The sequence below is a fragment of the Hemitrygon akajei genome, chromosome 15 (genome assembly GCF_048418815.1).
Source record: "Hemitrygon akajei chromosome 15, sHemAka1.3, whole genome shotgun sequence".
Lineage (NCBI taxonomy): Eukaryota > Metazoa > Chordata > Chondrichthyes > Myliobatiformes > Dasyatidae > Hemitrygon > Hemitrygon akajei.
This window is the reverse complement of record NC_133138.1, coordinates 20,086,245-20,112,314: the sequence shown is the minus strand read 5'-3', so window position 1 is coordinate 20,112,314 and position 26,070 is coordinate 20,086,245. Positions and strand designations below refer to the sequence as shown.

Here is a 26,070-nt window from a genome sequence, read left to right as displayed (position 1 = left end):
AGAATATTTTAGATAGAGAATACACTTGATTTTTTTTTGTTCTTTATTCCTGTAGACATAACAGATTATTGAATGACTTTTTTTTGTGGTATTTTGTTGATTTGTGGGACCAAAAAGACGAACAAAATATGGAACCAGAACCTATTTTTTTAATTAACACCTGACAAAACAGATTCCATCTTCCTAATTACTATGCTTAGAAAGCTGAGTATATGAACATACTTTGTGTACTACAGCTAGCCAAGTACCTTCCATCTCTCTATTTAACACCAAGTTCATATTCCACCAGCCTAGAGTTAGGGAAACCAATGATGAACAATTCCTTCTTTAAATAATGGTATTGTTTTATCTAGTGAAATCTGACCTGATTTTTCTTTTGTGCAGATATATCCGAGTGGCTGTGCTTCCATGCTCTGAAAATGCAAGTTGTCTCTTCCGCACCAAGGCTCTAGTTACTGCTGAAAGTGTGATGTACAATGAAGTTTTTTGGGTCACTATTTCCTTTTCCGCGTTGCGTCAGAAGACTCTGCGAGTTGATGTTTGTTCTGTGGATAAATCTCACCGGGAGGAGTGTTTGGTCAGTAAATGTATATAATATTAAATCTTGAAACGCATTACCTTTTTTTATAATTTGCTGTATTAGGAATTGTCCAGATGATGTTTGTACATCTTCTGTTCCCTTTTAATTTACCGATCTTTTTTTATGTAATGTGGGTTTCCCTGGGAAAGCTTGCTTTTATCATGCATCACCATGAGAAGATGAAGGTGAACTACCATTTAAAATATGGAGAACTCGTGTTGCTGAGGAGTGAGTTCCAAGATTTGGACAACAATAAAGGAATGAAGCAACACACACAAAGTGCTGGAGGAACTCAGCAGGCCAGGCAGCTTCTATGTAAAAGAGTATAGTCAGCTGGATTTTCAGCATATGCAGATTTTCTCTTGTTTGTGAATGAAGGAATGAAAATATATTTCCAGTTCAGTGTGGTCTACTATTTGTAAGGAAACCTTTGGGTGCGGCATTACCGTGCACCTGAAGCCCTTTTCATTATTTGTGGTGGAGGTCACCGGTTTTGAACAAGCTGCTGGAGTTGTCCAGGAAGATAACTTTATGCATTATTTAATAGTTTTAAAATTAGTAAATAAAGATTTAAAGTAACGAATAGAGGCAGATTCCCACTTCCTAATCAGGGATTTTTTTCTCATGTGCAGGGATTTGATGAAATGAAAGAAATATAGTAATGTGTATGTAGAGCATATGGGTAGCTATGGGAAAGAATGCTTCTGATTAAAGGTAGTATTCAGGAACTGAAGTCTTATATATTCCAGGGACTGTCTGTGTACTGATCCAAATTAAGCCAAAATAAACTAAATAAATTGGCCTTTTCTTGTCCATTCAATGTCAGCAAAAGTATATATTGTTAAGAAATACAACTTCAATTGTAAAAGTAGGATTTTTTTATTTTATTCACAACACTATGAATAGAGATATTTGCATTGGTTCTTAGCAATAAAACTTTCTTTTGTTTCATGTGATTTTTTTTGTTTGCACTTTAACTACAATCCTAAGCCTTGAATGATAATTTATTTAAATTTTAACAGGGTGGTGCTCAGATCAGCTTGGCAAATGTGAATAGATCTGGAGAGAAATCAACACACTGGTACAACCTCCTTAATCACCATTATCTACAAGAGCAAAACATAAAGCACCATGCACAAGATGAAGCTGTTCTTCAATCAGATATTAATCACAGTACAAGAGAAAAGAAAGTATGTTAAATCTTTGAAGAATAGTTTAGTTGTACTGACACACAGAGATTTTGATTGTGGTTCAGATCCATTTATTTTATAGCAAATCATCTACAGTATTTCCTGTTTAGCAGGTAATAGGCCTTTTAAGGGTGCTTTTAAGAGCCAATCACATTTTTTATTTCAAAAGTAAACTTTACTCAAAAATAATGTACAAGAAATAGAAAATAATGCAAGGCTTTCTTAACGTTCATACTTACCCAATCTATACTTTAATAGTGTTTTCAAGTCTATATTTTCTTGGAATCCTTAGGTTAACATATTCTGTGTAAAAAGTACTAATGCTCACTTGTGTGGCATCCTTGACCAACATACTTTTCAAGTGTATGTGGTGCTTTTACATAGGATCCAGCCCCTCTTTGCCCAGTGATGACATAACCTTGTATTTCAGTGTTATATCAAAAGTCTTTTGTGTTGGATGTGCTTATGATATATTGGGCTGAGTGAACTATTCTCTGAAGCTTCCTGTGTAACTGCATTTTCAAATTGCCATACTAGACCATGATGCAACCAATCAGGATATTTGCAACACTATACCTGTAGAAGTTTGTAGAACTGCAGTTTTTTTCTAGATATTCTATAGTATTGACTTATGAAATCATTCTGCAGCAGAAAATAACACCCTCCCTGCAAACAGCTAATAAAACACTGCATCTTTGGCAGTTATTAAAGAGACCAGTTGTTAGTGTGCACTATAATTGCAGACTCAAACATGCATTCACAGGATGCTCCCACTAAATCCTGAGTTACTATAATCCCATTTTCCTTCTTTCTTTGCAAATGTAGTTGTGATTTGTAATAGTCACAAAAATTCAGTGCTGCAGCACATATATATAGCTAGGGTGTGCTAAAATTTTTGCACAGTACTGTGTTTGTCAACGTGGAGCAAAGTGCGGGTTTGTAAATCTGGTGGGAGCAAAGGCTGTTGAGAATGACATGGGTGGAGTGCTGGGGGAGGGGTATGTGACCTGGGGCAGGGGGGGATGACACGGGTACATACGCACCCAGCCTTGAGATACCAGGCAGGTCATTTGCTTCCAAAGAATCGGTTTATTGATCATTACAGAATGCTCCCTCTGCTCTCTTTTTTACTTTTTCCAACCATGATTCCCTCTCCCTGCCCCCTTTCCACTCTCTATCCACAATAGAGACCCCATATCAGAATCAAGTGTATCATCACTCACATATGTCATGACTTTTTGCAGTAGCAGCAGCAGTACAAAGCAATACATAAAATTATTAAAGTACTGTACGAAAGTCTTAGGCACCCTAGCTATATATATGTACCAAAGACTTTTGCACAGTACTGTACTGTATGTAGTGTCTTTATTCATCAAGCATTAATTAATATAGGTTCATGGACCTAAGACTTTTGTCTCTCTTCTGAGATTGTGTAAATCACCCTGACTGTCAACAATGCAAATACAAGAAAAGTTCAGTATTATTTTCAAATTCTATTGTGTTATTTTTGTAGAATTCTGTGTGTACACTTCTGGAACAAACAACTTCAGAATTGGAGGCAGTTGAACAAAGTCCAGAAAACAACAGAAATATATCAAGTGTTGAAGACGAATGGTACACACTATAAATTCTTTTTAATAATTGTATATGCTACAATTTTTTATATGGAATAGATTTTCTTTTGTTCTTGGCAGTTACCCTTTCTATTCTCTGTTCTATTTGAACAAACTGCCTGCCAAGATTTTGTACAAATTATTATGATTAAATCAACATAAGTTGACTATATAATCATGGAACAGCACTGAAGCTACAAATCCAACGCAGAAACTTTCAGGTAGCAGGCAAGAATGGAAGCTGATGGATTTTATCTTTCTCCCCCACTTTCATTGTATTCCCCAAAGCCAAGGAAATAATCTGCCTGAGATTAACAACTCAAACCAGCCCAGGGTTAAAGTGGAAATCTTTTTGGGACAGAATACAATGAACTTAATGAATTTCAAACAGAAATATTGCAAATAAAGTCAAACTATGAATTGAGTTTGCAAACGAATTCAAACTATGAATTGATCTCAGAAATCTTGATCTCAGGTGCTGTCTGTGTCGGGTTCTCTGACTGCATGTGTTCCCCTGGGGGCTTCATTCTTCCATGTAGAGACTTGCTGCAAGTTAATCAGCTACTTTAACTTAAACCTACTCTGTGTATATGGCAGAAGTATCCTGGAGAGAGTGGAAAACAGGTGGGACAATTGGACTAAAAGGAAAACTGTTTAGAGCCAGGATAGGTTGATGAGTTGACTGGCATCTTATGTCATAATTAAATATCTAAAAATATTATCTACAGATATTAAGCAGTTCAAAGCTTCATATGAAAAGGGAAAGTATGAACACTAATCCTTGAGGGAGTGTAAGCATATAAACTGCCAAAGATTGGAGCATATTTTAAAAATAAATAGAAACCTATATGAACAAATTTTCAAATGTATTTCATGTACTTTTTTGTTTCCAGGCAACAAGTACCAGTAGGGGAAAGTGACTTTGGAAAGAAAGAAGCAGCTGACAATGAAGATCAAGAAGTGGACAGTGAAGGAGTTCCTTGGGAAAATGAAAACTATGTTGATACTGCCAGCGAACAGACTGACAGTTGGTCAACAGTCACAGCAGTAACTGCAGTGAAGGTAAGTGTAATAGATCTCTCTGAGTAACTCAGCATGTGCCATGCAAGTTACAGTAACTACCAATAAGAAAGCTAACATTGGGAGCAGGTTGCCTGGTTACAAAACTATAACAGATTGAGTTACGCACACATAATGCTGAAGCAGCTCAGCAGGCTAGGCAGCATCTATGGAAAAAAGTAAACAGTCGATGTTTTGGGCTGAGACCCTTCACCAATTCTGCTGAAGGATCTCGGCCTGAAACGTCGACTATATTCTTTTCCATAGATGCTGCCTGTCCTGCTGAGTTCCTCCAGCATTTTGTGTGTGTCACTTGCATTTCCAGCATCTACAGATTTTCTCTTGTTACAGATTGAGTTAATGGCTGCTATAAATTGTGGCAGTTACTGGATTATTAACTGATTTGCAGCAAATATGAATGAATTTAATTTGAGAGAAAAGGTTAATAAGCAAAACAAGGGCAAAGAGAATTCACTTTAGATGAAGCGTTCATTTGAATCTGAGTGTACTATCACAACAAAGAACTTATTGCTCACATGTGAAAAGCTGCCTTTCTTATAACATCAATACTCTAAATTCAAACTTAACTGCAAAATTGTTTGACCCAACTCCCCACAATGCCCTTGTAACTAATAAATACTATTAGCTTTTATATATAAGATTACTAATTAGTTTAAATGTGAGTGGAAGGTACTGTATGTGAGATATTTTTTGGCATTTTGTGATTGAATTGTCATGAACATAAAAGCACAACAGATAATCATTCAAAGCTGGGTTTTGTACATGAGAGGGCAGTTTATGCAGTTGGATGCTAGAGTCGTGTTTGAGGGTTAGAAACTGATAGTGATGTGTAAAAATATCATGTGGTTAATTAATGTAGTCACCAATTTGAGTTTATTTTCTCCCAATTCTAAAGGATGCTGCATTAACGCCATGATTTGATGTACCTATCATATTGAAATAGATTGCTGTAAGACATTTTTCACTACAGTATATTGGTGCATGTAAAAAAAAAGTAAGGCTAATTTCAGCATTGTACTTGATGATTGACCAAATTGGTTGAGTTATAAACAATTTCCACAGGTTGATAAGGAGACCAGCACAGAGGAGACTGTGGCAACAACTTCTGCAGTGCGTCCAAAAGATAGAAGAGTTCCTAATACTCAACAGAGCCCATTTGTGAGAAGCAGTGCTATTATTCGTTCAAAAACTTTCTCTCCAGGTGCACAGAATTCCTACGTATGCAGGGTAGGGAATGATTCTATTTGATTTAATTCCTAACCATTCAGAAAAAGAGAACAATTAATTTTAATCCTTGATATTCAACTTCTGTTCTTCCTGAGCTTATGTCTTCCTGCCTTCTTTGCTTTATATCTTTTATTCCTTTTCTGTTCTCACATCTTCCCCGTTTCACTTGACAGTCCATGGTGAAAATGGTCAGCACTTTTGATTCTTTTCTTTTGAAGAGCAGCAGTATTGTGACACATTTGCGCTTCAGTAAGTACTACAAACATATGACATCATGCTAGTATTTTATCCATTACAACTGACCCACCTCATTCTTGCAGGATGATTCATCTAATGCTCCCTTCTGAAGTTATTCTTTATCAAATTGGACTCTTCAAAGGGATATCAGTGGTACCTAGAACATACCAGAACCCATAATCATTTCTGCTCCTATTAGTACATCAAATGCAATGATTCTTTGGTGATTCATATCATTATTGCTAGATGCAAAAAATTGGCTTTATTTCTAATATCTTATTATTTAGATTTGAATTAATTATTTTGACTATAATAAGTTGGGTTTTTTTTTCAAAGCAAAGCATCAGATTTTTTAATCTTCCAATTTTTCCAACTCTTAATATAGGGAAACATTTTGGTATCTTATATTTTTATCCTCAAGCACTGGCATTTAAATATGTTTACTACAAATATTTTTGGGGGCAAGATTTCCTTTTAACTTGGGTGGTGAAAGGCCTGATTAATGCTTTTCAAACCACAGGCAATTCAATCCAAATTTGCAGGAAAGTACATGCCATGCTATGGAGTGGTTACAATTTTCTGCAATGCTGACCCTTATCGAGAATTGACATTTATTGTTTATTTTGCTTTTTGGTATTTTTTTTCCCTCATGTAAATTATGCAAGGGGATTTTTATTCCATAGCTATTTTTTTCATAGTGTTTTGTGAATTCTGCTACCTGAACAGCAGAGATACATTGTGTATGGATGAAGGTGATCAGCAAGGAGACTGAAGAAAGTGATTTTAAATAGTTTTTTAGTGAATAGGGCCTTTTGTTGATAAGAGAAAATAAATGCTCCATATTTGAAGTATTGAACATGAAAATGTTTACTGAAATTCAGTGGGTATTTCAAATACAGGTTAATCTGATGTTTACTATTTTGTGACATCCTAATGTGAAAAATAAGTGTCAAGTGAGCAATCTTCTTTATAGTATGTTGCTAATAATTAAACAATAATGGTTTTATTTTCAGCTAAATCGAAGTGATAGTGACAGCTCAACATTATCCAAGAGGTCTCCATTTGTTCGTAATGCCATGGAACGCCGTAGTTTGCGAATGAAAATGGTAAGGATTAAAGCATCACGTACAAAATGCTGGAGGCCTTAGCAAGTCAGACAGTAGCTGTGGTGATGAATAAACATTGATATTTCATCAGGATTGGGTCTTGGCCTGAAACATCAACTGTTTATTCCTCTCCATAGATCCTGCCTTACTTGCTGAGTTACTCCAGTATTTTGTGTGTGTTGCTCTGGATTTCCAGCATCTTCAGATTCTCTTGTGTTTAGGATTAAAGTATGGTATTCTTGTGCCTTAAAGTAATAGAGTCGTACAACACAAAATCAGTCTGGCAAGGAGGTAAGAAATTCAACAAAAACAAAACTGGTTCATAATTTATTGTGGCTAGATAGCAAACAGACTCCGTTATTAAATGATCTTGCCCATTTATTTGTCATAATATTTTACATTACTCATTTATGAGAGTGTAAGTCAGTAGCTTTACTATAAGGAAACCCAGACCTAAGGAACTTGGATAAACAAGACAAGCAATTGCACACCTCTTTAATCATTTTGATTGAAAGTTGTAAAACTAACTGCAACGATTTCTCACATTTACTTACAACACAGGAGGAGGCCATTCAGTTTTATCTGATGTTTGCCAACTCTTGTTTTCTGTGTTTAGTGCATAGCCCTGCTGGTAGTGAAGTTGCAAATTTAAGTGGTTGGTATCGGTGATAAGTCAAGTGTAGAAACACATCTAAAAAGCTGCAAAGATATAGTGGATTACAGAAGACAAAAAAAGATCAAAATGAAAACAATCATAAAATATCTTATGAATATTCTATTTTGCAATTTTTGGAAGTTCAAAGTATGCTGACTTTTCTTGACTATTTTCTAATGTTAGAATCCTGCTACTAACTCATATAGGCAATCCACTCAAACGGCCTGCGCAATGTTAGACCTAGTGCAGGGAGCTTTTTTCCATTGGTTTCAATAGAGAATGGTTGTGAAGAGCTTAGATGAATGATTTTATCGTTTGGAAGCAAAATTTATAAACACTGGTTAAGTGGAAGCAGAGGCGAAACTGCTTATCATTTTATTTTATTTCCCCCCATTGTTTTCTGTAGGTTTTGTTCCAGATATCATTCCTTTCACCAGTACACAAATTAGTTTACATCATAGAAAGCCTTGTACCAAGCGGAGCATTGCTACAGAGATTTTAGCCATTTTCGCTCAGGAAATACACAGCAGCATAAAGTGCAGGCAAATGTTTACATAATTATTAATGTGCATGAGTGATATGGCACTGAATACAAATGCTGGATGTTTATTGAACCATAAAATAATACCGGTATTAATTGCTGTGTAAACTTTTTCTGTCTTTTTTCCTGGTATATTATTGAAAGAAACTCAGACCATTATTTTGTTTTGGAACCAGCTAATAGAAGTCATCTAATATGTGAAAGCCGAAAACAGTAAGCTTTAAGATTATCAAAAATCTGAAAAATGCACCTATGGCATATGAGGATATACATTTATAAAAGGAAATGCTACTGATCGTCTGATGACACCAGAGTAATCCCAGAATAGTAAAAACAATTGAGTATCTTGTGCTTTGTTTAATGATGGTTGATATGATGCAACCTTTTTAGAATACATCTAATAAAATTAGTTCATCTTATTCAATGTTTTCTACACTTAATAATAATAACATGGTCAAACAGTAGCTCACAATAGGGCTAAAGCTGTTTTATCTTTATTAGCAATCCAGAAACATGTTGTTAAATGTCATCATATTGTCCCATTGAAACAATTGTTATTTAAGGCACAATTATTGTTTTTTCAGCCTTCAATCAGAAGAGTGGGATCAGAAAGACTCGTGCGGACCTCTTTAGATTTGGAGTTGGATCTGCAGGCTTCAAGAACCAGAAAGAACAGATTATCTCAAGAACTGGATATCTTGCGGGAATTGAAACAGCAAATTGATGAGGCCAAGTCCAGAGGAGACACAGAACTGCCTCAATGGGTAAAGGAGGATGAGAGATTTCAAACCTTGCTGAAGCAAATTGAAAAACAGGTAGAGTATTAAAATCTATTACTTAAAGTCCAGTTATGTACAGTTATTAGAAGGAATTACCTCAAAATATATGCACTGAAATTCTCTTGTTAAAGTTAAACTGAGGCTTGTAATTACAGATTACAGTTTACAATCTTTTAATTTTGGGAGAAGTTCCAAATCTTTTAGCAATTATGAATTAGAAAAGAAGTTAGATTTTAATAAACCAATTGACAAATGTAAGGACAATATAAAACAGGCTGGAACATGTTGCCATTAAGAAGAGGATGTGCTGGAACTTTTGAAAAAACATTTGGATAGATAGTTCCCCAGGGCTGTTTGGAATATACCCCAGGTAGCTATGGGAAGCGAGAGAAGAGATTGCTAACATGAGGAAATCTGCAGATGCTGGAAATTCAAGCAACACACACAAAATGCTGGTGGAACGCAGCAGGCCAGGCAGCATCTATAGGGAGAAGCACTGTCGATGTTTCGGGTCTCGGCCCGAAACGTCGACAGCTCTTCTCCCTATAGATGCTGCCTGGCCTGCTGTGTTCCACCAGCATTTTGTGAGAAGAGATTGCTGTGCCTTTGGCGGTGATCTTTCTATCCTCACTGGCACAGGAGTAGTACCAGATGACTGAGGCTGTCAAATGTATTTCCTTTGTTCAAAAAAAAAAGAGATAATCCTGGGAATTATAGAACACTGAGCTTTATATTAGTGGTGGGCAAACAACTGGAGAAAATTCTCAGAGAGTATGAGTATTTGGAGAAGCATAGTTCGTTTAGGGATAATCAGCAAGGCTTTGTGAGGGGTAGGTCATGCCTCACGAGACTGATAGAATTCTTTGAGAAAGTGACAAAACAAGTTAATGGAAGTAGAGTAATGGATGTGCTGTATATGGATTTTAGTGTGGCATTTAACCAGGTTCTCCATGGTAGGCTTACTCAGAAAGTCAGGAAGCACAGGATCCAGAGAAACTTGGCTGCATGAATTCAGAATCGGCTTACCCACAGAAGGCAGGGGGGTGGTAGTAGATGGAGAGTATTCTGCTTGGAGGTTTGTGACCAGTGATGTTTTACTGGGAGCTGTTCAGTAATCCCTACTCAATGTGATTTTTATAAATTACTTAGTTGAGGAAGTAGCAATATGGGCTAGTAAGTTTGTAGATGACACAATGGTTGATGGTGTTGTGGATAATATAGAAGGTTGTTATAGGTTACAATGGGACAGTGATAGGATGCAGGGTTGGGCTGAGGAGTGGCAGATGGAGTTCAGTCTGAGAAAGTGTGAAGTGATACATTTTGGAAGGTTAAACTTCAAGGCAGAGTACAGGGTTAATGGCAGGATTAACCTTGTACTCTGCCTTCAAGTATGAAGGAACACAGGGGTCTTGGGATCCACATTCGTAGATTACTCAAAATTCCTGCGTAAATTGAAAGGTTGGTTAAGAAGGCATTTAATTGACTGGTCTATATTTGTCAAGGGATTAAGTTCAAAAACTGTGAGATAAAGTTGCAGCTCTATAAAGCTGGATGGACTACACTTGGAGTATTGTGTTTAGTTCTAGTCTCCTCAATTAAGGAAGGATTTGGAAGCTTGAGAGAGGGTGGAAAGGAGATTTACCAGGATGCTGCCTGGATTAGGAGACATTTCATGAAGAAAGGTTGAATGAGCTGGGGGTTTTCCTCTTTGGAATGAAGGAGGATGAGAGGTGAAATGATAGGGGATATAAGATGATAAGAGGCACTGATAGAGTGGACAGCCAGTGCTATTTTCCCGGGATGCAAATGGCTACTACAAGAACCAAGAGCTGTAATTTGCTACAATTCTTAATGTCATTTAAATGGGAACAGTCACTTAATTCATTAGTGGAGGCAAACATATATTGATTGAAGAAATGGGGGACTTCAGGGAACAATCTGCACATCTGGGGTCCCAGGAGCCCTCAGAAGCAAAGTGGGAGCAAGATTAATATTGGAATGATGCTATAAGGAACTTGTTCCAATGATGATAAATACTCCTCTTCTTGAGCAGAGAGGATTTGTGACATCCAGTCAACATTAATGAACAGTAAGATGAAATGTATCAGTCCCTCTCTAGATGCTGCAATGTTCAAGTTAGCCGTAACTTTCACCATCATTTCTACACATATGTGCTTAGCTGGAGCTTGACTTACTGTTATCACTGCATTAGAAAACCTTAGCTCTTAAATGCATTGCTACTCAAGTAGTCAGAGGTAATAGTGTGGCTGAAAGATTCAAGGAGATCTGCTTGCTCCAGACTCTTCTAAGACATTGTCCAAGTCTTCATTTCCCGTTGGCTATGCAGAAGGCTGAAAGAGAAAACTGTACAGAAACACCCACTGTCAATAGCAAAAAAAAAGGGCTCTTGAGATTGGTGCTGTCAAACTCTCCATTTATGATAGATCTATAGTTTTCTAGATCACCGAATGAATTGAGCTGTGCTCCAAAAGAGTTTCAAACAAATTTGCAAGTAATTAATGAATAATTTTTTTAATATTCTCATATGCAGACTTAGTCCCAACTAAGATTTGGGTTCTTGTGTGTGATTTATTCTGGGTGTTAATTGTATGCCAGTGATTTAATTTTGAGAACAGGGTTGTATGTAATTTGACATTACCTATATCTTCATCCACATGTTCCGTATGTTGGCACATTAAGAACAAAGAAACAGCTGAGCAAAGATAGCTTTTTGCTCTATGTGCCTTTTAATTTGGATGTTTTACAAATGATTTCATATGAAAATCAATCCTAAGTACTAAACTAATTCACTTACTTTAAAATTTTTATGAACTTCTGTATGATTTTGAGTTATTTCAACAACTCATTTCCGTGTTTATTAACAAATGTCTTTAGTATTTTATGGAAGAAATATACTACTTTTCCTGGTGCATTATCTTCCACAATGTTTCACATGCAAAGTCTGTGTATTTGTCTTCAGAATTGAAAGGCAAATTGATAAAAATGCTGCCATCTCATTGTATTAGGCAGAGCAAACAAAAGAACAACAAAAACAGGAGAGTAAGGTTCAAAGGCTTATGAAGAAAACGTCTAAAGAGGTACACAAATTACGAGAACAGAGTCAGAAAGAGCCCCTGGAGATGCAGTCATTCTGGTAGGTTTTAAAGGGTATCATGAACAATTGTATTTTATCTCAACTTCTGAGCTTAATTTCTTTCTCTTTGCATCTGCAAAGGAACCAGCATTATGAAAGGACCCCACGCACCCCTCATACAACCTCTTCTCCCTCCTGCTGTCTGGGAAAAGGCTCCGAAGCATTCGGGCTCTCACGACCAGACTATGTAACAGTTTCTTCCCCCAAGCTATCATACTCCTCAATACCCAGAGCCTGGACTGACACCTTGCCCTACTGTCCTGTTTATTATTTATTGTAATGCCTGCACTGTTCTTGTGCACTTTACACAGTCCTGTGTAGGTCTGTAGTCTAGTGTAGTTTTCTCTGTGTTGTTTGTTTACGTAGTTCAGTCTAGTTTTTGTACTGTGTCATGTAACACCATGGTCCTGAAAAACGTCTCATGTACTGTACCAGCAGTTATGGTTGAAATGACAATAAAAGTGACTTGACTTGACTTTTCCCTTCCCATTATCTTTCCATCAAGATTGGACATAGCAGGCAGTATTTTGTTCTGTTGGTTAAGGAGTACAATACTGTGATTCAATATCGAAATACCCCTGATTGTTTTTCATAATTACCCTCCTGTATTTCAGAACTATTGTAGACCTTTACACAGCCTCAAAGTAAAAAGATTAGTAGATCATTCAGAGTTGATATGTAAGGCTTCTTTTTCCTTCAAATTTAATGCTCTGTTGGCTGGTGCTTGTAATGAGGAGCATTAGTTGGAATTGCTGCAGCGCCTGTTAATGTAAGACCCAACCAGTTCCACTACTATCCTCTTCCTCCATCTGGCAGAATTGGACCTAACCCTCATCAATTTCTCCTTCAACTCCTCCCACTTTCTCCAAGGGTAGCTATGGACACCTGCATGAGCCTCAGCTATGCCTGTTTTTTCATTGGCTACGTAGAGCAGTTCATGTTCTAAGCCTTCACTTCCCAAATCTTCCTGCACTGCATTGATGATGGCATTGGTGCTGTGTCATGCACCCATGCTAAGTTTGCCAATTTCATCAACTTTCCCTGCAATTTCTGAACTCCCTTAAATTCATATGGTCCATTTCTAACACCTCCCTCCCCTTTCTCAATCTCTCTGTCTCCATTTCTAGAGCCAAACTGTCTAATAGACAACTTTTATAAACATACCGATTTCCACGGTTATTTTGACTATACCTCTTCCCACCCTGTCTCCTGTATAAATACTATTCCCTTTTCTCAGTTCCTTCTTCTCTGCCCCATCTAACCCCAGGATGAGGCTTCCTTTCCAGGACATCAGAGATATCCTCCTTCTTCAAAGAACCATGCTTCCCTTCCTCCACCATTGATGTTGAGCTCACCTGCATCTCTTCCATTTCCAGACATCCAAGTTCACCATATCTTCCCACCACCTTAACAGGGATAGAGTTCCTCTTGTCCTTACTTACCATCCCATGAGCCTCCGCATCCAACACTTCATTCTCCGCAGCTTTCAGCATCTTTAACAGGATCCTATCTCCAAACACATCTTTACCTCCCCCCATCTCTCTGCTTTCCACAGGGTTCACTTTCTAGTGATTTCCTTGTCAATTCGTCCCTCCTTGGTAATCTCCTCCTGGCACACACCCCTGCAAGTGGCAAGTATGCTACACTTACCCATTTACCTCCTCCCCTACCTCCATTCAGAACCCTAACCAGTCCTTCCAGGTGAGGCAATAATTCACCTGCAAATCTTTTGACATCATCTATTGTATCCAGTACTCCCCATATGGCCTTCTCCTCATTGGTGAGACCTGGCGTAAAGTGGGAGTCTGCTTTGTCGAGCACCTCCACTCCATCTGCCAAAAGTGGAATTTCCCGGTGGCCAAACATTTTAATTCCTAACCCCATTCCTGTTCCAGTAAGTCAATCCATAGCTTCCCCTTTAGTCACAGTGAGGAGCAACACCTCATATTTCATCTAGGTAGCCTCCAACCTGATGACATGAGCATCAGTTTCCCTTTCCAGTAATTTTTTCCCTTTCCCTTCTCTCTTCTTCTGTTCCCCATTCTGGCCATGTACCTCTTTTCCTCACCTTGGTGCCCCCTTTCTCCTAAGGTCTGCTCTCCTCTCTGACTAGATTCCCTTTACCTATTGCACCCACCTGGTTTCACCTATCACCTTCGAGCTGGTCCTTCTTCCGCTCCCCCACCTTTTTATTCTGATGTCTTCCCCCTTCCTTTCCAGTCCTGAAGAAGAATCTAAGTCTGAAACATCATCTGTTTGTTCATTTCTATGGATGCTGCCTGACCTGCTGAGTTCCTCCAGCATTTTGTGTGTGTTGACCTGTTCATTAAATTCAAATTTGTAATATAGCTGCAAAGAATCTCTAACAATTCATGTAATTTTTTTTTATGAGCTAGATTTTTGATTGTGATTTGTGTATATTCTTACAGGGAGAAGATGGCATTTTTTACACGAGGGAGAGGAGGTTTCCCTCCATTACCTGCTGATGATGTGTGATCGTTAAAAATGTTTTTGAATTCTTTGCAGTAATCAGCCTTGCTGCTGAATTCTTAACGTGATTTAATTATTTTGTTCATTGTGGAGGTACAAATATATTTTGTAAATTTTAGAAATCAACAAGGTAATTACATTGTTTGAATGTATACAAAATCTACACTTTGATTATATGCTTAACTTCTACGGAGAAAATGTAGCATACATTAATGTTAAAACCAATTTGTACAGTTTATATTTCAGTCATTTTTTAATGAAATGAAGATAAAACATCACTGAGAACAAATTAGTTGATAATGCATTTATTCTAAAGGAAATGTTGCTTTCGGGTTATTGTACAGTAATTAGTTTTATAAAAGTTAAATTTACATAGGTTGAAGCACCAATTAGAAACTGTGACTAAATAACATTCAGTATTGTGTGTGATGTCACTATTTTGAGGTACCTAAACAGAAGCTTTATATTCTTCTATTAAAATAGTCTGTTATATTGAAAAAAAAGCCCCCTTTTTCTCCTCTATATATTTATAAGAACCTGGAAAACTTTACTTTGGAATTAATCTAATGTAGTTTTTAAAAATGTACTGTATTTGTGTTCAAGTTAAACAATCTTTATTTGATAAATTTAGTTTTAACACTGGCTATATTTTAGGACCAGAAAAATGAGAATTTAATTTTCATGAGTGCTGTTTCTATTATGAAATATGTTCATACTGCTTTCTTGCTGCTGAAACTGGGAACAATTGCAAGACTCAACAAAAAAAGTTATATATTTTGAGCCAGTGCCAATTTGAACTGCAATATATGACATCAAGTACCTCTCCAGAGATTGAATAATGCTCTTTGCCAATAGTTACAGATGACTTAACAATACGGATTTATCAAATATCAGCATGAATCCCTTTCCTTTAGATGTAGACCTTGATTTTAGATAGATTATGCTTTATACACATCTGCTGTAAGTTGTGGCTTTATTCTGTTTAGAAATTTGATCCATACACTATAACAATGATGCACTAAGATTCTTTGTTTCTATTTTTCATACCAATGATTTTAATTATCTTTATGATATATAGCATAATAAAGTGTGATTCTTAAGGAGTCACTACATCATACTATAACATTAGCTGAACATTAGGTCCAAAGATCATACATATTCAAGGATTTGCAGTCTGCTAACAAACTGCATCCTAATATCATCCATGATTTAGAAATAAATGTGATTGCAGTCTTTCCTTCATGATATCAAAAGACTTTTAAATTATTGGACAATGTGAAGGACCAGGGTAAGCATAAAACTGGGAGAGCAGGTAAAAGTGAAAAAAATAGGGGTTTTATTTACCTAAAATGTTTATAAACTCAACAGAACTGTTCCAGAGTCCAATCTTGAATCAGCTGAACAGAACTGGGTTACAACAACATAATAAAATACTCCTCAAACCAAGAGACACCCCTCATCTCCTGACTGTGGGTTTATATTTGATGCTGGCCAGTCCATAGTAAATTGCAGAGGAGAGAAAACATTCCTGTCCTTAAAAAAATACAGCATAAATGAAGCAGCTCCAGAGAACACCCCTCTGGCTGTAGCAGAATGGCACAAAGCAATTATCCAGCCCCATCTACTAAGGCTGGTGTAATGCAACAGCTCAGTCGTTTACCAGATTATCAGGAGGATGGTTGGCTACAGGACACTTTAATATGCCCGGTTGATGGTGCAGCTGGTAACTGCAGCTGCCACAGACAATATTCAGCTTTTGGCTGTTGTCAGGCAGATCCATAGGTCTAACTGTTAAGGCCATCAATAGGTGGAAGGTAATGCACCCTCAAGAGGGCTGTTCAGCCTAATTGCCCACTTTTTTAGTTACATTCCCTCCAGAAAGTCTCTGGAAAGATGCACTTGTGGCTTCTGTTACCTGTACACCCACACTTCGAACTAATTTAAATTTAATTCAAATTACATCTTTTTTTTAATAGGTTCTCTCTAAAAAGGGATAGTGAATTAGAAATTCCATCACATACTGCATAGTTTATATACTACAAAATATATGGAGGTTTAGAAACAATCAATTAAATCAGCACTCTGTGTGTTGTTACGTACCCCGTAACTGGGTGTCTTACCAGCAAAGATAGAAGTGTCCGTTGGAATCTGGTACTATTTTCAAAACAGTGTTTATTAGTAAAAATACACAAATCAATATCAACAATGCAAATATACAGACAATACACGTTAGCAATACTAAACCTAAAAGTGTGGGTATAATAATAATCAATAATAAACAAGCTCTATCGATGTCTAGGGGATAAGGAATTATCATGGGAAAGTATAAAGTTCAGTTCAGTTCATGTAGGCTGAGGTAGTTGTTGGTTCTTTTGTTGTAACTGTTGGAGGGGGAGAGGGGGAGAGAGCGAGAGAGAGAAAGGGCGAGCAAACAGTGACAGCTACAGTCATTCAAACCTTCCTTTACTTTCTTGATCCGTCGATGTGTTGTTGTGGCCATTCAGATATGACCCCTCTGTCCTTTAGCTAGACCGTTCTTCCATGGTGGACTCGTCGCCCAGGCAAGGGTGGACACACACACAAGCCCCCACCGGCCTCGCTATAAACACTGTGAGCTAAAATTGACCGATCCTTCGTTCGGTCTCCGATGCCCCACACTTTTCTCGTGGGTTCCAACACTTAAACAGTGCTCACTGGTGTGCCTCCTGGTGTGTCTGAGGGGTGTCTCCCCAGACCTCACTTTTATCCCTACTCACGGGGTCTCAGGTGTCAATCAGTTTTGAATGGCTTAGTCCATCAAACCAGCTTACTCCGGCTGTTCACTGAGGAATTTTAATAAACAGAATAGTACCAAGTAAACAGCCCTCTCCGGAGCCGTGAGTCTTACAGGAGTCATTATGTGGCCTCTCTCCCCCGGTGTTATCAGCAGCAGATGTTCCAGTCCCAGTATGTTTTTGTTCCATCGCTTTCTCTCTCATTAGCATCCTGGCAACAGTAACGGTTTGTAATTCTCCCAGGGGAGGGGGACATGAGCAACTCTGTACCCTTCTGCCCATCAGAGTTGTTCATCCTTCGTAACAGTGCATTCAGTGGGAATTTTTCACTATCCTCTGTGAATATGATATGTTTACTTTAAAAGTCCACTCAATGCATTAGTAGTGTTGTTATTCTTAAGCAATGTATTTTTGTTGCTCTGAAGAAATTTATTTGGCCCACAACTGCAAGAGCAGTCCAAAGTAGGAGGGAGAAGACCTTTTTTAGCTAAGATTATACAGTCTTCTTTACCTGAGCCAGTGCATGTAAAATCTTCTGTCCTTGACATAATATTTCCGATGTTTGAAAAATCAATGGTGCTAATTTCTCCCTCTAATCCGTAGTCAGCAAAAGGTTGCACAAATCAACTCACTTTTGCCAAATAACGGTTATTTTTGAGAGCCGCTGCCTTAAAACTTCTGCCACTGGAGGAGTCTGAGGGTTCCTGCACAAAAATTTACAAGAGGCCCTTCATCATACTCTTGCGCATGATGCCTCATATGTTGTGCCCATAGGCTAACAGGTCCTCTGTTTTCAAATTGAAAAGCTATGGCCGACAATTGGAAATTAGTACTAATCCATTTTTGTTGCTGACTTGTTTCCTCTTATTGGTGTTTAAAAAGAGCCACGAGTTTGTGCATATATAATTAAACCCTTTATTGGTATTAGCACTAAGAATCATTGCCATTAGTCTATTATGCTATACTATTCTATGTGCTTACTAAAAATAATGAATTAATAGATTCATTCTTTTAATCATGATATATGTATTTAATCAAAAAACAGCCACATATAGAAAATACAAATTTTAGTCTACAAATCCATCACTTGTTAAAATGAATATAGTCAATTCAGTAAAGTTGACAAAATTATATTTGCCGTGATTTGTATCCGTGACTTGAGAGATTAGAATTTGCTGTTATAAGGAGGTACATGCTGACATAATGTAGCAGCTATCCCAGGTTCATTGCAGGAAGACTGCATCCAGTTATCTTTCTATTACTAATATTCCAAGTTAGTTTTGTGACCGTTAAATTTTAATTCTTTTTCTCAGTAAACAATGATTACAACTAGGAGAGCTCAATTTTTTAAGTATTAAATTGGAAGAGTTTGTTTGGTACCTTGTTTCTTGACCACCAAACAACTCAAAAGGAGTCCACTCCTTGGAATTGTGCATGTTCTGTGAACTGGTTGGTTTACTGTTTAAGCTATACAGTATGTTATGACTCGGTTTGCAAAAATACTGCTGCTTTAAGTGAGCCAATTTCTTTGAAATGCAAAATGCCTTTTCATTTTATATGTAACTAATTTCTATTCAGTAAATAGAGAAATATCCATGTTATACCTGAGATTGTACTCTCCTGTATTAGTTATTTGCATTCCCCCTTCATTTTTAAATTTCATTCGCCTTTCATTGACGTTCCAGATATAGTATATTTACCAAAGATCCAGTCTGAGTGTCTTCTTTGAACTGGACATTTAACAACATTAATCAATACCACTGGGTTACGAATTTTTTATTGCCCGATTAATTGGAACATCTCTTTTGACATGATTATTTCTTGCTCTTGGGTGTCGAGGCAAGATAGAAAATCAATGGAAGTAAATCTTTCTTGCTCAAAGTTTGCTCAGGAGGTATTTTGGTGTATTACTGCTGCCGATTTGCTTCATAGCATTTTATTGGAAAGGGTTTAACAAGAAGAAAAAAGTGTTTTTAATAAATTCATTTTCATTATTTGTGTTAAAAACCCACCAGATTGGTTAGATTTTGAATAGTGGAACCATTTCATAGTTATAATTCAATGAAGCAAAAAAATAAAAAGAGTATAAATGCAAAGTTGTCTTTGAGCATGTGTAATATCAGATTATGGGCCACATCAGTCTTGTAATAGTTACAGGAGGCAGTATCTGAGCAAAACTTAAGTTAAATTATTTTGTAATTTATTTCATACAAATGAATATTGCTTCACTATATATTTATTTATGAGCTAATACTTAACAAAAGGCTACATACAAGTTCAGAAACAGAGTTGCGGAGGTGCACAGTAGGAATGAGAAGGAAATATATAAAATAACCTGACTGATATACACTGTAATACCTGCTCATATTAAATCTGTTCTTTGTTTCAGCAAATAATCACTGCATAAAACTTAATTCTTGGATTTGCTAAATGGATAATCCTCTCCTTACCATTTATGTGCATGCGTCAGCACATAAACAACTGAAAACGTAAAATATTTGCCACTTTAAAAAAAATTGAGCTCTCCTGAAATTTGAATGTCAAAGGCTGCTGTTTAATTTTATTACTTTCTGATATGCACAGAATAGCAATATTCAATTGCATTCATGATATTGTGTGTAGTTTTTAGTTATTGTTTATTTATTGTCCAAAATGTGAATTTGTTTAGAGCTTAACCTTTATGACTAGAGAAGGGCAGAAGGGGGCTAGAATTATGCAACTTTTTTTTCATGACCTCAGATTTAACAGAAGTAGCTCCAATATCTGAAAAGAATTCTCTGCCTTAGAGATTTTATTGATGGTCAGATTTGTTGCTTCTGGGACTTGTACAGTAAAAATGTGCAGATATATACATTCCATCTTCATGAAAAAATTGAGATTGCATCACATCAGTACCTTTTATAGTTTTACACTGATTTCTGACTCAAGCTACAATCATTCCATTTTCTTGATGAAATGGGATTACCAGAGAATATAGGCATTGAAATTTCAGTTAATGTTGAGTTAAGTTTTGTCTACAGTGGGCAAGTACTTTGACCAACCTGCCAACAACAATCTGATTTGCTTAAGTGTAGTATCACCTGATGATGTAGGAATATTATTGCTCAAGTTCTTGCAGTTACTCTGTATGATTTTCTGTAGTGAAATTGTTACATATTTGAGTTGTCTTGATATCTTTTCAAATCAGCACTTTAAAAAAGATGCACACACTCATGTATACAATCTCCCAACCTATTTCTCCAAAATATTCCAGAGCACTTCATTCCCAAGTATTTATTTTTGGAAAAAGTCATGAAAATTATGTAGGCCTTTCAATGGAATTGATACAATGCAATGCATTTTTTTCTTTCATCTTCTTTCATGTGCCTCTCAGTTTAATCTTCAATTTCTTTATTCCTAGTTTGTTGATGGAGCTTCCCTTAAGTGCATTTACAGCTTTCCTCAGTCTCTCATGGTGCCATGCACCACTTTTTAAACACATCAATCAATCCTATTAATCTAATTCAACTCAGTGATATCAGGGACACTACAAATACTCCTTAAATATTAAAGAACAAGTTTTTTAACACCATGAAAATCAGGATAATAAATTGATGTGATATTTAATGCATTTAAGCTCCTAAATTATTCAGCTGCAACAACTAACAAAAATAATTAGCCTTGTTTCTAAATTCAGCCTATAACAGCAACTTTACACACATTTAATCTGTATCAATTGTTTAAAATTCTTGACCACAACTTCAATCTGTCCAATTTCAATGGATTTTAAAAGGCAATAATGGGACAACTCTTTTGATTATATCCTTAAGCTACTATTCTGTAATCAATTTTCATCAAATATTAATGTTTCAATTGCAGAATAAACACTTGGACATAATCAAAGTTCTGTTGCTTATGATTTTTACTTTTATATTTCCTTCAAATTTTGTCCCCACCATCATATTATTGATATTACATTCCTACGAAGAAGAATGTGTTTAATTACCCTTAAGTAGATTGAGGGTTCTATTATGAACTACAAGTGTTTGTCTTGATCTGATTTTTATTAATTTTCCATGCATCTCAGTTGCATGTGACAATATACAAGTGGAGCATAGGCATGCTACCAGGAAATTACCTTCTTGCCAGATTGATTTTGATGTATTGTTTTATGTGGAATCAATTAATCCAAAGGAGTAACATCATTGATGATTTTACGAGTATATAGGGCTAACATTTGTTAGCTAAGCAATGCTCATTTCATGTTTTTCTATTGATAACATTTTACAGAACTTTTTGATACAATTGTCAAGTTAAGAAAATGTGAGATCTAGAAGTATTGCTGTTATGATAGTTGTACCACTTGTGCAAAAACTTCCTTAAACATGGCAAGGGAATGCCACTAATGGTGAAATTTATTGCAGCTGCACCTTTATAGTACTTGCATTAGAGAATTTTTGTTGTGAATAGTTGACTACTTTCCCAAGTTATAGTGTTATTTCAGAACGTAACAGTGAGGAACTGTTTGGCTGAGCTATTGGATCATGTACAGCTACATTTCCTTGCTCAGAAGAACTGAAAGGCCATTGAAAATAAGTTAAGAGGCAAGATAAGAGCTCAGTGTTTTATTGTCAAGAGACAAAATAGTTATGTCCATCATCACCAAGAGTGGCTCCCATGATACTTACACTTGCCCTTCTTAATACTGAAGATTAGTGCATTGAAATCGTGAACTGAATGTATTTTGGCAGCTGTTTCCCCATCAGGGAAAGAAAAAATTCTTCACTTGTTTTTGTGCTTGCTGTTTGGGATATTCCATACCTAGACTTGTTTAATCTAAAGCATTTGGTCATGATTTTCAGTATTCATACTGCACAAATAATCATAAACTGCTTGGTTTGTGTGACAATCATATATTTTCAATCAATGTTTCCTCTTACAACTCCAAAGAATATGTTGACCATGTTCTATTTCCTTATTCCTTTTGATAGAAATTCACAATTTGTTGCAGTTGAAGATTTTTTTTAAAACAAAAAAGAATTTTAAGTTGGCATCCTGTTTTTCTGATTAGTGATTCAATATCCTTTAAATTAATCATTATTTGTGATCAGATGAAAATTCAGGTTTCTCTCATCTAGCTTATAGAAGTTTGCACTAAATGGCCTGAAAGGTGTCTCTGTGCCACACAACCAGCAAAAAATGACCAGCATTTTAATCATGACCAAAACTTTAGGTCTGTAAATAAGTGTAGCTTACCTTCCATTAATATGATACTACATTTAAATGATGTCTGTTGTTTTCAATTTTGTTCTTTATCAATTCATTGATTTAAAATAAATATGTATTTTAGGAAAAATCTGATTGGACAATCTGATTTTTGAAACCCAAAGAAAAATTTGGTATTGAATTTAATTAAAGATTTTAATTGTTTTAATTATTTACAATTGGTCGCTCATTGTATTGCACACAAGGAGTCAAGAGAGTGTAACCTTTGGGTGAAATGGATTGAACCCAACATCTATTCCGTCAAGATCAGCTCTTGTACCAGTAGTTTTAAATGTCATCACCACCACTCACAATTTTATTTTCAGTGCTGTTTATAAGAAATTGCTATCTGCATAGCTTCCGTAAGTTCAATCAGAAACTGAAGTGGGCGAGTGTATGGAATCTGGTCTTTGAAATGTTGAGCACAAAACTACTGGACAAGTATAAAAATCCATCTGGTTCATTAATGCTTGAGTCCAACTCATGTGATGCCAAACCATAGCAACTACTTAACTAATCCACTAAAACTACCAGGCAAGCCATCCAACTATTCAAAGCCCTTCATAAACCACAATAAGAAAACTGGATAGGCAATCCACCATTGATCAAGGTGTTAGTCAGGCACTACTCCCAATAGTCATGAAGCCTTACAAACATCTGTCCATAAATTATGCAACAATTAGTCATTGTTATTCAAAGAGAATCGCATCTTTTCATCTGAAATCTTAGATGTATGTTGTGCAGTTACTGGCTTTCTTGATTAAACCCTGGCCCACCAGAGGTGTTAGCAAATGACATATTGACCCTTGGGCTCTTCAGTACTAAATCCCAACCCATGAAATCTTATAGTGTCAGGTAAAGCACATCCAATTAAACATGTTTTTCTTTTACACTAACTAACTATTGTCATCCCTCAGCTGATAAAATAATATTTCTCTATATAGGAGTAGCACTTTAAAGACATTTAAAGAGTAAAAGTGGTTCTATTCACAATGCGGAATTTAACCTTGTTCAAATGGAAACGGCTAAGTGGTTGATCAAACTTGATCCAACCAAAATCCCCAGCATCACTAAAGCCAGCCATTAGTCAGTTGGATTACATGTGATGCAAGAAAGGGATGCTGGCAGAAGTCATGGGATTAGACATTTTCCAGTTATAGTATTGTAAACTATAAATGCCAATGTTTGCTCCAAAGAAAGTTATTGTTAGGCAAACATGAGGATATCTGCAGATGCTGGAAATTCAAGCAACACACACAAAATGCTAGTGGAACGCAGCAGGCCAGGTAGCATCTATAGGAAGAAGTACAGTGGACATTTCGGGCCGAGACCCTTCATCAGTTATTGTTAGTATATTTTAATACTGCCATCTGTGTGATAATTAAGGTGATGTCTAGCTATGTCCTTTCTACAAAAAAAGTCAAATCCAATGTTTAGTTATCAACCAGTCTACATGAAATCATCAGCAAAATAATGGAAGATTGTACTCTTGAGGTTTGCCAGGATGACATGGCTCCCGACTTTATCAAGTATTAATCTAAACATAGACCTCAGAGTCGAATTCCAGAGGCAAAATGAGAGTCATTGTCTTTGATAACAAAGCAGAATTTACAAAACATGGCATTTATTCAATAGGCATCATGGGAAAATAAAAAGTACGAATCATATTTCACACAAAGATCAGTCATTCAAGGGTCATGACATCAAGTTCCTTAACGCAATGTCTGAGTCCCAACCATTCTCAGCTGCTTTATTAATGGCTTTTTTCCTGTTATAAGATCAGAAGCAGAGATGTGTAACGGTGCTTGCAGTTGAAATTTGAACAATCACAAATTGTCAAAGTGAAATTCTCCATACACGTTCACAAGAAGTTCGCGATGCACTCAGAAAGGCTCTGATAACTAGCAATTAACATCTGTCCCAGTGTCAGACAATGTCCAACTCCAGTAAGAAATAATCCAGCCACCTATGCTCGACATTCTATTGCATTGCTATCACTCATCTTTAACCATCAATGTACTGGGAAATTGCCACAAGACAAAGGAGAATAATTAGGCCATACCGCCCATTGAGTTATTTCCTCTATTCCATCATGGTTGATTTATTATACCTCTCTACCCCATTCTTTAGCCTTTGCTTTAATTATTTATTACTGACTATAGGAAGAGGAAACCAGGGGCCCATGATCCAGTGCTCATCAGGAGATCAGAGGTGGTGAGGGTCAGCAACTTTAATTCCTTGGTGTTAACATTTCAGAGAATATGTCCTGGGTCTAGCACACAACTGCAATTATGAAGAAAGAATGGCAGCACCTCTACTTCCTTAGAAGTTTGTGAAGATTTGGCATGACATCTAAAACTGACAAACTTCTATAGATGTGTTATGAGTGTATTGACCGGTTGCATCATGGCTGATGTGCAAACATCAACGCTCAGAAAATCTTACGGAAAGTAAATACAGCCCAGCCCATCACAGGTAAAGCCCTCCCCATGTCTATATCAAGTGCTGTTGCAGAAAAGCAGCATCTGTCATCAAGAACCCCCACCACCAAGGCCATGCTCTCCTCTCACTGAAATTAGAAAAGTGGTACAGGAGCCTCAAGACCCACACTACCATGTTTAGAAACAGTTATTACCCCTCAAACTTCAGGCATTTGAACAGTGGGGATAACACAATAGCATAGTGGTTAGCATGCTTTTCAGATCTAGTGACCTGGGTTCAATCCCTGCTGCTGTCTGTAAAGAGCTTGTACGTTCTCCCCGTGACCATGTGTGTTACCTCTGAGTGCATTGGTTACCTCCCACAGTCCAAAGATATACCAGTTGATAGGTAATTGGTCATTGTAAACTGTCCCATGAAAAGGCCAGAGTTAATCTTGGGGGAGGGGGTTGGTTGCTGGGCAGCCCGGCTTAAAAAGCCACAAGGGCCCATTTCGCACTGCATCTCAATATACAAATAAAATTAAACTTTACTCAGCTTCAGCTTCACTTGCCCTATCACTGTACTGTTCATACAACTTATAGACACATTTCATCTCATGTTCTAGATTTATATTGTTTATTATTTATTATTGTTTCTTTTTTTCTTCTGTAGTTGCCCAGTGTATGTTATGTTTGTTTGTTCGACGTGTTGGGTGTGGTCTTCCATTAGATCTAGTATGTTTCTTGGATTTACTGAGCATGCCCACAAGAAAATGAATCTCAGGGTTGCAAACGGTGACATATACTGCATGTACTTTGATAATAAGTTCACTTTCCAATCAACAGGAAGCCATCATCCAGAAAGTCCAACTGCAGTTATTCATCAAAATTTCATCAAAAGCATTTTCTAAACTCGATCTCTCTCTCTTTTCCATTCCATTTTATAGACTTCTGCTATCTGCAGGTTCCACTACATTTGG

General features: G+C 36.8%; 1 protein-coding gene across 1 annotated transcript in view; it reads left to right on the top strand.

The window, feature by feature from the left end:
• Nucleotides 1-22,842, top strand: part of wwc1 (WW and C2 domain containing 1) — a 114,000-nt gene extending 91,158 nt beyond the window's left edge. Inside the window, exons 15-23 of the mRNA XM_073067281.1 lie at nt 385-577; nt 1,603-1,770; nt 3,284-3,384; nt 4,277-4,445; nt 5,526-5,690; nt 6,941-7,033; nt 8,814-9,044; nt 12,035-12,162; nt 14,592-22,842. Coding sequence (XP_072923382.1) covers nt 385-577; nt 1,603-1,770; nt 3,284-3,384; nt 4,277-4,445; nt 5,526-5,690; nt 6,941-7,033; nt 8,814-9,044; nt 12,035-12,162; nt 14,592-14,658 — 1,315 coding nt within the window. The 3' untranslated portion in view covers nt 14,659-22,842. The remainder of the gene's footprint in view (nt 1-384; nt 578-1,602; nt 1,771-3,283; nt 3,385-4,276; nt 4,446-5,525; nt 5,691-6,940; nt 7,034-8,813; nt 9,045-12,034; nt 12,163-14,591) is intronic.
• Nucleotides 22,843-26,070: the final 3,228 nt, after the last annotated feature.